The sequence below is a fragment of the Triturus cristatus genome, chromosome 6 (assembly GCF_964204655.1).
Source record: "Triturus cristatus chromosome 6, aTriCri1.1, whole genome shotgun sequence".
Classification (NCBI taxonomy): Eukaryota; Metazoa; Chordata; class Amphibia; order Caudata; family Salamandridae; genus Triturus; species Triturus cristatus.
This window is the reverse complement of record NC_140589.1, coordinates 402,007,100-402,020,917: the sequence shown is the minus strand read 5'-3', so window position 1 is coordinate 402,020,917 and position 13,818 is coordinate 402,007,100. Positions and strand designations below refer to the sequence as shown.

The 13,818-nt window shown below is 43.9% G+C and overlaps 1 protein-coding gene across 1 annotated transcript in view; it reads right to left on the bottom strand.

Moving 5' to 3' along the window:
* Positions 1-13,818, bottom strand: part of DLGAP2 (DLG associated protein 2) — a 1,278,043-nt gene that overhangs the window by 687,016 nt on the left and 577,209 nt on the right. Inside the window, exon 3 of the mRNA XM_085610808.1 lies at positions 5,089-5,300. Coding sequence (XP_085466934.1) covers positions 5,089-5,300 — 212 coding nt within the window. The remainder of the gene's footprint in view (positions 1-5,088; positions 5,301-13,818) is intronic.

Below are 13,818 nucleotides of genomic sequence, written 5' to 3'. Positions count from 1 at the left end.
TCACGTTTGGTTTATACTCGAAACAAGGAACACTACAGGTCCCGATATGCGCATACTGTCCACCTTGTGCGAGTCAATACCAACACAAGCTCACCAAAGACCCCCTCCCCCCCCACATGCATCTCGTACAAGGTGCAGCATTGAATAACCCTCTGTCATGTGACTCCTACTCCGATCCCTTGGGCAAAACTACGATCTGAACCACCAGGCATCACTTGGCACTCTTCGCGCCAGTATGCAACGCCCTGGGTTCGGCGCCAGGTAGGCGAGTAGGCACCCATTTAACCCTTCTTAATAGAACACGAGTGCATTGACTTCAGCTTCGCAGTGATTGCCAAAATCTGGGCACATACCTACTGTGTGGATAGAGGGATAACAACACCACTTATTGTAATCTTTCACTGTGTTTGAAAGAAGGAAGCCAAAACCTCACTTCCTGGCGCAAAATGTCACCATTTGGACAACCCCGTATGAGTCCTTCCAAATATTTCTACCAAGCAAGTAGTGATGCCCAGGCTTGTCGCTGCCGTTACTCCTCGCTGGCTCTGAAAACCTTGGCGAGTGTTCAAGTACAGTATCGGAGCTTCCACAGTGCAGCTGTTGGTACCCTCTGCAGCCAGGTTTCGTAAGACCGGGATTGGGTTTCTCTCCTGCCAATCTTCTGGTGCACCACCCAGTCTCTATGGTTCTGCCGCTGGATGCCCCGCCCCCTGGCTAATGCCTCGTATGGTCTATATATTAATCAGTGGTACTCAGCGTAGTTCCAGAAGTGGCGGAGCCATGCTGAATTTTCTGAATAACCCCCAGTATTAGTTTTCGCTTTCTAAGAACTAACCTAAAAATAAAATTCATGATAACTACTTATATTCATAATGGTTTCTTCCCGGTGGCATTCCTTTCTAGATGTTTCCTCGCTGTCAGATAACGTCTGCTTGCAATTATGTCCCACCTGTGTGTATTAGCAGGGCCAGGCTCCGCCCTTTGCCGGTAGTGTCTGACCTCATATTTAATTGATACTTCAGCTGTGTTGTGTGACCTACATACATCACCATGTCATTATCCACATCAAACCTCTCCTTGAGCTGCCTGGTCCGTGATCATGGGTAGTTCAGACTTTATGGGGCAGATTTACAAGCCCCTTGCGCCACTTTTGCGTCACTTTTTCCATGTTAAAAGTGACGCAAAAGTGGCACAAGGGGCTTGTAAATATGCCCCTTTGTGTCCTACTATCTCACTACCTCACTCTCTATCACTACATCACTATCTATTTCTATCCCACTCTCACTACCTCACTATATCACAACACACTCTCTCAAAACTTCACTACATCACTCTCTCACTACCTCACAACTTCACTCTCTCTTTCTAACTCACTAATTCACTCTCTCTATCTCACTACCTCACTCTCTCTCTCTCAAATACACTAAGTCACTTACACTCACTCTTTCACTACCTCACTCTATCTCACTACTTCACTACATCACTCTCTGTTTCTATCTTAATACCTCACAACATCCCTCACTACCTCACTCTCTCTTTCACTACCTCAATCTTTCTCTATCTCACATCACTCACTGTTTCTATCTCACTACGTCAGAAAATACCTCTCACTCACTAACTCACTCTTTCACTACCTCACTCTCTATCTACCTCACTCTCTCTCACTACATAACTCTATACATCACTACTCCCCTCTATATCACTACCTCACTATCTCACTACTTCTCTCTCTAAAAAGATTACTACCTCACTCTCTCACTACCTCACTCTCTATATCACAACTTCACTCTCTCTCTAACTCACTACATCGCTCACTCTCTATCTCTCTACCTCACTCTTTCTATCTCACTAACTCACTTTCACTGTCTCTTTCACTACCTCTCTCTATCTCACTACATCACAACACCACTCTGCTTACATCTCACTACCTCACAACATCCCTCTCCCTCACTACATCACTGTTTCACTACCTCACTCTCTCTCACTACATAACTCTCTCTACCTCACTACTCCACTCTATCTCACTACCTCACTATCTCACAACTTCTCTCTCTCAAAACATCACTACCTCACTCTCTAGCTCACAACCTCACACCTTCACTCTCTCTCACTCACTACCTCAATCACTCTCTATCTCACTACCTCACTCTTTCTATCTCACTAACTCACTTTCACTCTCTCTTTCACTACCTCTCTACCTTTCTCTCTATCTCACTACATCACAACATAACTCTATGCTTATATATCACTACCTCACAACATCCCTCTCCCTCACTACCTCACTCTTTCACTACCTCACTCTCTCTATCTCACTACCTCGCTCTCTATCTACCTCACTCTCTATCTCACTACCTCACTCTCTATCTACCTCACTCTCTCTCACTACCTCACTCTCTATTTCAATACCTCACTCTCTCTATCTCACTACCTCACTCTCTCTCTGCTAATGCAATAGGTATCACATATGCAAAAAAAAAGGTAATGCCAATAGAAATGACAATGCCATTTATTTAGGGATACAATAATGATAAAAAAATAATGAGCAATACCAATAGCTCTATCTATAATATTGTCGAGACCATTGCATTGTAAATGCTTGTTTATTTTACCGTCACTTAACCCCCTCCCATCACATTTTTCCCATGTTACACAAGACCCCCTATCCCGCTTACGTTTTGACTTTTCACCTGACTCCCCATTATCCTTTAAGTAAGATTTGCAGTGCACTTAGTTGAATCCCTATAGTTTGTCGTTTAAAACACCGAACTGGTTTGCAGCCTTTCACAAAATATCGCAATCACACCAGTGTTCAGGCATCAATGAGTCTGGGTAAAACGATGGTCTCGTCTTCTTTAATTGTGGCAGTGCCGCTGCTTGGAACGAACAGCCACTTTGACACTACTTCAATATTTCAAATGTACAGTAAACACCTGTGTTGCCTGATCTTAACATGGCAGCGGCTCAAGACTCCCTTGGAGATTTCTTTCGTGCGATCCTTAGCTAACCCATCCCTCCTCATTCCGGGACGTACAGCCCTCAGCAAGGTGTAGGTCAAGCATATTTTTCACCTTCTGCAAAAGCCTTCCTCCTCCGCCCGCCCACTGCTAAAAGCTACATCAACTTAACAACTAGAGCACGAAATGAGCTGTTACTGTGTCTGGCGAGTGACCATTTTAGAGGTAACAGGTAAGTATGCACGTCACTGTCTGCGCGAAGAATACCATCCAGAGAATTAATTGGAAGAGTCCGACCAAGCTCTAAAGATGAATCGAACCATCAAAGTGAACGGTTTCATGAGGTCTAAATGTCTTAGCGGCCACGTTTTTTGTTTGCTTTTCTGTAACATTCCCATTTTATTATGTGTGGTAATATATTATAAATCAATGCCTTTTGTAGATTTTTTTTGACACAGCACCACGGACAAAACGAAGCAACCAGAGACATAAAAATAGGTAACTTTCACAAAGCGCTACCTCACGATAGCCGCGAAATGTCCTTCAAACAGCAACAACTATCCCGGAGTACTTAAGGGTTCTAATTTAATTCATTTTCCAATATGATTGGCCCTCTTGCATTACGTGACCTTAGAGCCCATCTTTAGGTTTCGTTTGAGGAAACGCAAATTACGCAAGTGCTGTGCTGTTGCTTCCGATGCGTTGTTAGGTCGAGCCTAGGCAGTGCGCATGCGCGATCTTTGAGCCATGCTGTTTAGGTCTCGCCTGACCCAGCGCATGCCCTGGTGAGACTTTTTGAGAGGGCTTCAAAAAGTGCTACCAGGCCAGCCTAGAGCTACAGTGCATATGCGCGCCGCGCTTGACCGCAATTACTTTCACTTTCGCGGCCGCTTTGATGTTTGATCGTGATTGCGATCACTTTCGCGGCTGCAGGGCCGCTTGGCATAGCCAATAGGTCTCGCTTTTGGGACCTTATAAATATTTAGTTATGCAACTGTTGCATGGCTAAACACTTATAAGGTCCCAAAGGCGAGACCTATTGGCTATGCCAATGCTTGTTTGTTTTGAGAATCTGGTCACCCTATCTCCATCTAACCTCATCAACTCATCTTGGCATTAAATACGTGATGTTACCAGAATGTTTCTACTCTCTTGTCAACTTGGGGGCTAAACTGTAATCATAAACTCTCATAGTTCATGTTTAAAAGCAACCGTGCCTCAGAGGGCAAGGGTTCAAAGCAATAACAGATACTGTGTGCCCAATTGTCACAAAGTTGTATTTGCAATTGGTAATCCTAAATCCTGAGCCACAGTGTGTGGATTTTTCAACCACAAATCGTACTTAATGTTTGGGCAAGATCTGTAAATTTTGAGGATTTTCCATAGTTATCAGTTCATAGAGAGAACCAACAAACGGGGAGGTTAGAGCTGTGTCAAGCTGCGGAAATGCCTTTAAAACCAACAGCGACAGGATTTTTCTGGATATTTGGAAGCATTTTTTGACCCTGGAATTAAATGTAAATCTACTCCTAAATAAAGTAGAAGCATGTGTTTGTTTCGAGCGAGTAATGATATGAAACAATCCAGGTGTAATCGGGACCGTTGGAAGAGTTTTGTCCACCTGATCAAATATTTTTCAAATGAAGGAAAACAACGAAACAACATGTTCCTTACACACATAAAGCACTTGTCCTTATGCTTCCACCTGTGAATTACCCAAAACTAAAACACTGTACATTGCTACTTTCAGTGTGGTTAGAAAAGATTGAAAATGCAACTGCTCCATGAGTCAATCTTGAGGATTTCATGGGTCCTATAAACATTGAATATTGTTTAAATCGCAGGAAGAAACCTAGAATAGATTTTCAACTTTTAAAAAATACTTCGCAGACCTGTACCAATGAAATGGATGCTGAGTTTTTGAACGTTTCGAAGGCTCTGAGCACTTGATTTAATGACATTGATCATCGGAGTTGTTGGTATTAGTGCCTTCTGTGATTTTTGTTATTGAAATGGAAACAATGCACCAGTATTTCATTATTAGTACATACATTACTGAAAAAGGCACAGCAGGTAACACTGCAGCCCAGGGCTAGTCTAGATCAACACACTGGGCGACGGAGGAAGCTCTTACTTTTGGAGTTCTCCCACAGGCCTGGGCACCAGCGACTTTAGCAGCGGCTCGGGTCGGGCGGACGCCTTTGGTGATGTTTTGGGGCTGGTATCAGAATCTCCGCTCTCCTCGTCGCCCATGGCTTTGATGTAGCTCCCGCTCCGCATTCTCCGACACGGGATCTCCTCATCCTTATTGCCAGCAGGATACCCTCCCCACTCATCTTGAGGCACCTAGCGTATGGAGAAAAAACACGCACACGTTTTAAAATTCTTCGTGGCCTTGCATGCCCCAACACTCTGACGTTCCATTACTTAAGCCGAGCACACACCGAGAAATCAGAAAAACTATTTATGGATTGTGCTTAAATGCCAAGTTGGTTGATGTTTTTCCACTGCTAATTTCAAACAAATCTTTAATACGAAAAGCCGTTTCCATGCAGCCTGCGATGTCACAGTATCTTCAGAAGCCTGTCTGAGAATATGCAAATATGTTAAATGCATGGTCTCTATTTTAATCATAGAAGTAGCTTTACGGCGGCATAAATGCCTTTTTCATGAGCAGCAGCAAGCCGCTCTAAAAGGCACATTTACAGCCGCTGCAGCTGCTAATTGTGAATAATTATCCAAATGACCTACTTGCCCAACATGAAGAGAGCTGGTATTAAGATTATCTGGCAATCCTTCTTCCTGCACTACATGTCCAGCATTGGGAATCATCTAAGCAGTGAGTGGCTTTTATGCTATGAATGTCATTTATTTGTAAGTAAGTACCATGCAGCATCAGTATGATGGTTGTGACAAGTGAAATATCACTTCCGTGTCCCACATCATTATTTACTTCCCCTTCATGTCTGCATTCGGTGCAATTAGTGTGGGCGCGCACTAATAAATCAGCAAATGGCACAATTAACACTACATGGCGTGCACCGGGGTGCAACACTTGAAAAGCATCCTCTTATACTCAATGGCATCTCACAGGCAGTGCGGTCACGTGGGCAGAGCCAGGGCCGGACTGGCCGTAGCGGGCACCGGGCAATCCCCTGGTGCGCCGCGCGGTTGGGGGCGGGTTTTGGCCCCCTGGGGGCCGTTTTTGTTACAGGGCCGTTTTTGCAGCATAGCTGCAAAATCGGCCCTGTAACAAAATCGTCCGAAAACCGGCCCTCGCAAAGAGCTCGGCCGCACCTCCAAGCACCGGGGGGCCGGCCGAGCACTTTGCCAGGGCCGGTTTTCGTTCCCAGCCCGGCCCTGGGCAGAGCCCACCAATATATTCATTCTATGCTGTGAGAGTGTTGCTGCTGACAAGGCCACACTGACCACTCGGGCATTCTGGAATTTACCTGAGCTATTTACTAAGGAACTGCCTGCAAGGGCTCATGGGCGGCCAAGAACCAGCCCAGAAAGCACCATCAACATTTTGGACTCATAACTCACTAGAAGTAATGGACATCATAAACTGGCTCATAATTTAAAACCGATGGTATTTTTCTTGTGATAGGATTCAGCAGGAGCATATAACATAATTATAATTGTATTTGCAATTATATAGCGATTAGGACCCGTGACAAGGCTTTGAAGGGCTTTACACCGGCAGCATGATGCTCCAGAACCCAAGGTCAGTGGTTGATTCAGTGTTATTGTGACTGTTGGATTTTGGGATTACTCTTGTGTGTCCAAGCCAAACCATGCCATCAATTCACTCCACATTTCTCTGTGGAAGAGTTAATTAATAGGAATTAGGTGTTATTACTGTGGGAGTTAGTGCAGATGTTTGGTGGGGTTAATAGATGAGCTAGAGATTAGGGACCCTATTTCTGAGAAACAAACGCAGCACGGTGCAAGTCATTTTGCTGCGCACACTGCGTTAGTTTCGAAGCACACGGATGCAACATATTTACAACAATATGTTGCATCTCTGTGCTTTTCCCTGCACTGGCGCACAAACTGCTGCCATGCGCCGGCTCCGGCACCCTTGCACCATGGTGCAAGGAAGGATGCCTGTATCGGTGGGGGATAGATTTTGTGCAGGAACAGGAACCCTGCACAAAAACAATCAATTGAGGTGATTTCCTCTTCCAAAGAGGAAAAAAACATGGAGAAATTAAAACATTTCTCCTCGTTGCACCTTGCGTCACCATCCCTGGGATGGTGTAGTATTCTGACGCATTTCCAGGTTTACGATTGTCCATAAATCTGGATATGCATCAGTCACATGGGTACTGCGTGGGAACACCCAGAGCAACACCCATGTCACACCCCTAGCACGCAAAGTGTTGCGTGAAAAGGGGCAATATTTACAAGCACATGCAAAGTCACGCAGGGTGGCTTTACGTGTGCTTGTAAATATCATGCAACAGGTTGTGCCTGCCAGTGCATTACACAACGTGACACACCTGCGGTGCAAAAGGCTTGTAAATAAGCCCCTAGGCATTGTTAGGTTGCAAGGATATGACTTTTAAAATAGGAGCGGTTGTGATCTTAGAAATGAGTTGCGGGCAAATTGCAGAAATACATTAAAGGCAGTGTAAGTGACCAAGAGAAGGTTGTGCCTAGATAGATCACAAATGAAGGGGATGGTAAAGGAAGAAGAGGTTAGGCTGAAGGAAAGGGGAGATGGAACAATTAACATTGTTAAGTAAAATTAAAAGATCAGTTGCTCTATGCCTGATTTTATAAATAAAGAGGATGCTAATTTGAGACAGCAGGCAATTTGAGGATGCAAGACTCTAGACAGAATCAACATTATTTACAAGCAAAAATAGTGCTATATTCGGTACTTTTGATAGGCATTATAATTGGGTAAACAGTCTGTGTTTATTCTAGGCTTGCACTCGATCATCACTTCAATAAGGAAAACTAGTCAACTCCGGGGTTGGAAGCTTAAAGTAATGGCTGGGCTCAAATCTTGAAAGAACATTCTTGAAATGCTACAGTAGATGTCTACTCAGTTTTGGCTCAAAGTATTAATTCTAAAGCAAAGCTGGATCAAATTTGGATGGCTCTGGTTTGACATGGCTCAAGATGGAGGGTGAATACACCTTTCCTAGACAGTGCAAATGCATTGCCTGCAGGCTAGTAGCAGGAGGGCAGAGACCCAGACACTGAAATTTAAAGAAGACGTTAGCAAGAGGCTGCTGAATAGACTTTCTGGAGCACTACCCTTAACTAGATGATTGGGGTGATAGGTGGAACAGCAGATTCTGTTGGACAAGGTACAATGGACCCTTAGGGGAGACCCAGCTTTTTGTTTTTCTTGATCACTGTTGGAAAGTGGATTATTAATAGGGGCAAATGTGTATCTGCCACTGGCAATAAGGCCAGTAACACAGTGTAGGGCTCAGAATAGGTCTTACAAAATTATTCCCATGCTCAACCCTTGGTAGCTTGGCTGCGAGCAGGCAGGCTTAACTTCAAAGGCAGGTATGTAAAGCATTTAAAACCAACCATTCAGTAAACAATTAAGACACAATGGTAATTAGAAATATTTTTATCTTTAAAATGACACCAAAATGACAAAAATCCGATATAGGGAACCAGAGATATGAATTTTTAAATATTTAGCACTATCTAGCACATAGAAACCTATAGCGCCTTATCAGGACATATGGTCGCGATAGACCGGGTCAAAGTTTCAGGCCAACCGCAATGGAGCCCTAGGTGGCTACACCTTGCGGTAGGTCTCGGTCAAAGTTTTTACCTTCTGACTTCGAAACTTTTCTCGAGCTTTTCTTCCCGGGATCTCTCTAAGCTCTCAGCAAGTCCGGATTCAGTGAGGGTTCGCCGGATTGCCTTGCGAGGAGCTCCCAGTCAAACTTTTGGAAGTCCGACCTTCGCAGCGTTCCAGCGGCGACAAACCAAGGATCCAGGCCGGCTCACGGTTAAAGGCTTGGCTTTCGCAGTTGCACCCGGTCACCTTTTCTTCTTTCGGACGTAGAAACTTTTACAGAGCTTTTTCTCGCGGGGTCCCTCGATGCTCTTCACCAGGCCGGATTCGGTGAGGGTTCGCCGGCCTCGGATTTCAACTACTCCCGGTCAAACTCTGGAAGTTGAACCTACGGAGCTTTTCATCTGGACAAACCTGGATGGCAGGCCGACTCGCGGTTGATGACAGGCGGCTTGGCTGGCTAAGTTGAGCCGGTCCCCTTCAGGAACTTTTTTTCAAAGTAGCCCCAAAGTTATCAAACTTCTGGAACTTCTTTCTGAAATTCCCTAAAGCGTCCCAAAGTGTCTCAAACTCACTCCAAGTGTCTGGAATCTCCAAGATGGTCCTTGAAAGTTGAGAACTTCAGTTCCCACAATCCACTTGGACAAAACCCTTCCAAATCCACTGGTAGTTCTCCAGGTTGATGATTCTTGGTGATGATGTTCCAGGTGAGCTCTTTTAACCTGTAGCTTGCAGGGAGTCCACTCTTTAGTCCTTTTACAGCAAGATAGTCCACAGAGCTGTAGTTCTAGATGGTGCAGAAGGTGCAATCTTCAATGTGCAGGCCTTAGGAAATACACATCAAACTTCTCAGCATGACCCGTCTTGATTTCCTAAGTTTCAAGCAGCAGATCTGAGAGGTTTTGCCCCTCTCATATATGTATTCCAAGTTCTCTGGGTCAAGCAGGAGGTCACTCCTGTGCAATGGAGTGTAGGATATCACCCCAAGGTATAAGCACTTCCTGCAGAGTGTGGCACTATTTTGTCCCAGAGTGCACCAATTCTTCCAAATTCACAATGGCTGATTTTCCGGCAAGGAGAGAAGAGCTGGCTAAAAACACCCTTAGAATGGCTAATCTCCATAGTTGCTCACCCTTGCATCTGCTTATTCCTTCCTTCCTTCAATCTAGCATCTGGCTGGGTTCAAACTAATTAGAAGCCCTAAAGAAGCAGTCTGCTTACAGCAAAACACTGGTTGGCTGTAGCTGTACTGTATTTCATGGATTCGTTCTCAATGATTGAAAAATATGGTTCTTGTGAATGCCATTAACAGTCAAATGAACTGTACAAGAAAATCAGAAACTAAAAGGTTGTTGACATTTTTTCAATAATGAAACTGATTGAAAATAGAAATAGTGATTTATGAATAATAAGTTAAGAAAAGTGAAAATAAATGTATCTAGCTCCCTACGAATATATGAGGTTTGTCTTGAACAATGTTATGCTTCTGTTGTTGGCTTCATTGATAATGATAATGTAGCATTTTGCTTTGGCTGAAGCGATGAGCTGTCTGCGTGTTGCGCAGAAGGCCTTCAGTGTCAAGAGGACCTTGGAAGTTTTATTTTTGTTCCCATTTTATTTCCTGTATTTGAAAGGATTGTTTAATGTAAGCAAGATCGTTAGAATTCCAGGGTGCTGAAGGCTTTGGTTTGCACATGCGTGTTGTAATTTGGTATGAGCATTCAATTAGCATTCCAAAAACCTTTTTGAAGTTGTTTAGAATGGTATTAATCGGGTAAGAGATTAATTCCAAAATTAGGTTGTCTATGGTGAAGTCTTTGAAGTGATCTGAAAGTTTGGTCTTCTCATTTGTGTTGACCTTGGTTTGTTGGTAGAAGGTTAAGCAAGGAGATAGTGATGGTAGAATGGTCAGTACAGTCCAAGGGTATGAGTAGTTAGCATTGGTGTATTGGTGACGTAGAGACCACACGATCCAGGGTGTAGCCTTTAGAATGTGTTGGTTGTGTGACATGCTGTACTATGTTGAGTGTGTCAATACGGTTGAAGAGGTTGTCTCTAGTTTATGTGAGCTTATATTGTCTGGGAGGTTGCAGTCACCCAGAAGGGGGGTGTGGGCACTTTGATGGAAATGGTAGTGAGGATATCTGAGAATTTATCAATGAAGTCCTTGTTCTGCCTCAGAGACATGTAAATGAGATGGACTGTGGCAGTCTGAGTTGTTACAGAGAGAGAGGGAAATGTCATGTCAGCAGCTCCATGGAGTGGAGTATTACTTGTTTGCCTAGTGTGCAGGATCAAGAGGACATATGGATGACACCAAGGCCTCATCCCTTCTTATGTGCATGGTCCACACAATGGATGCAGTAGCCTGTGGGAAGAAGGATGTGTGAAGATGTAAGGGTGAACCATGCTAATGTGATGAAGAGGGTGTTAAGCTTGTGATATGTGATGAGGTCTGGGATGTTTGGTCCATGCAATACTGCAGAGCAAGCATTAATGAGCAGGATTTGGAATATGGCCCGGTGGTTTGAAGGTGTGTGGTAGTTAGTGGAATTAATATGAGGTTGGCTCTATGTGTTCTGTGAAAGCTATGTGAATATCTGGGATGTCTACGTCAGGGTGTGATCATGGGATTGGCAGTATGGGGTGCTGAATGAGGCCATGAACATAATCTTATTGTGTGGTTGCAACTGAAACAGGATTCTGGCCCAAGGTTCTTTCAAGGATACCAAAACAAAATAGGAAAGCACTTTGCTGGGTACGCCTGGGTGATGGGACAGCCTGAATAGTTGATTGAAGTAGTGAGAAGGCAAAAAGTGATGTCACTTCTTGTGCAGATGGATGATAGGAAATGAAGTGCACTTGCTTTGCTTTTCTTTTAAAGTTGTTTTTTCCAGAAAACAGTGATGTCACTTCCTGTGCAGATGGATGTTGAGAAATCCAGTGATATCACTTCCTGTGCAGACGAATGTTGGGATACCCCCAGCCCATGCTTTTACCCACTGCTGCTACTTACCATTTTCTAGAACAGGCGATTGCAGAACATGCAGACCACCCTTAGATGAATAAAACTTTTAGGAGGTTTGGTTACTACAGGTCACTCCAGGGGCATAACACAGGCCCCCGCAGCCCCCGTTGTGCGGGGGTGGGCCCGAGCTGCAGGGGGCTCCCTCAGCACAGTACTCAGGCCTGAAAGGTCCGGATGAAAAACGGAGCGGGGGCCTCTCCGTGTACCTTGCAGGAGGGCCCCCTCAACTTTCTTTACACCATTGGGTCACTCCCCTGTTCAGTTCTCTACTGCAGCCCGCAAAATACCTTTTAAAGATCAAATCAACTGAAGGTTATGCCATCTAGATTACAGGCCAGACTGTTTTCTTAAGATCGCCACCCCAGAATACATGGTTTGACTGCTATTTTTCAAGGACCATTGCATAGAGACAGCAAGGACCTCTTCAACTCTGCCCCGAGTTGAATAGACAGGGCCTCATCAATAATCATTCAGTGCAAAGAAATATTTCACAAAATTACTTATGAATATTGATGCTAATCCCCACCCCACTTGCTGAGTTGTATTTTTATTTACTTATGTGAGAGATAATTGCCTGTTTAATTCTGGAAGACATGTAAGGAAGAATGAATGGCCTTTACCATTCACACATGTGCTCTGCCTCTGCTTTCTACAATCTAAAATTACAAACACCAAATTTAGCTACTATCATAAGAAAAAAAAACACTTGTCAGTACTGCAGGGTCGTGTGGTATACTCGACATTGGAAAGAGGGACGGGGTGTTACATTGACCACCGAGTTACCTTGCAAGCTTTGTCTGCTGAGCAATCCTATCAATCTATTGATAAGCTGGCGTAGAAGGTTGAGGCAGGTTCCGAACGGGTTTCGGCACCTGATGTTCTTTAAGCATCCAGCACCTATTAGTATAATACATACAATATATTGATCAGTTTGTTAATCCAAATTTCTAAGATAGCTGTGCGTAATATGCTCCTCACAAGTGTAAATATTCATAAAACATCTTGGTGGGCACATCTCCTTGCTGCAAAGCACTGTAGCCTGTTGATCATATTTTCAAATCCAGAAATCCGCCGCAAGAGCTTAACACACAGCAGATCCTATAACATTCAGAGTAGTTCCATTTACAAATGTAGGCCACATTTTTACCGCCCATTTCTCAAAAGTGGACCAATAATGCATCTTGAAAATGCCCTTTACTACGAGAAGCTGTAGTGGTAAGAGGATCGGTGTCATAGGCAGGGACATCTTGAGGAGTTTGGGGGCCCTGGGCCAAAAGTATTTGATGGGCCCCTCTTCAGGACATCTTTCACTTTATGATCCAGTTTCATCTCTTTCATGCCCTCTTTGGCCAAGTCACTGACCGTGCACAGGCACAGTCATCTAAATGTGTTTACATCTAATATTCAGGGATAGTAACTTGTGTTTTCAATATTGTAACACAGCAGCAGCTCACTAACATTACTGCAAATAATCACTGTGACACCCTCCCATTTCTCATATGTGAGGCCCTATTTCAATCTAAAAGACACTTTTTTAATGGATGTTTCATGAAACATTAACACAACATTTCTCTGCAAAATGTCTGTAATAGACCTTCACACATAACCCACATCACAAATAAATGAAAGGAGAAGAGAATTAAAAGCAATGTGTTTAAAAATGATTAAAGCCCATCTGGGCAAGACTCTCTGCAGAACAGATCTGCCTCTCCCAGGGCCCCAAGAAAGGTTGGGGCTCTGGGCCGAGCCCACTTTGTCCATGCCTTAAAACGTCTCTGGTCATAGGTAGTCAAACAAACTCTAACACAAGCTCACCTACATGTTACAAAAAGATGCCTCATAATTCCATTGTAAGAGTTTTATTACTACAATTCCTCTCTGTGTTACTGAAAAATCAACTGACAACAACTGAACATCTGAAAACACTTTAGTTGCACTCGATGCTTTTCTGTGTATCCAAAGCAAGGGATTAAATGCCTGCCAGTGTAGTGGCTCTAGATGAAGGATTCTTAGCATGATTTTCATTCAGACGTTCCATTGATTCATACTGCTGTCTTTCA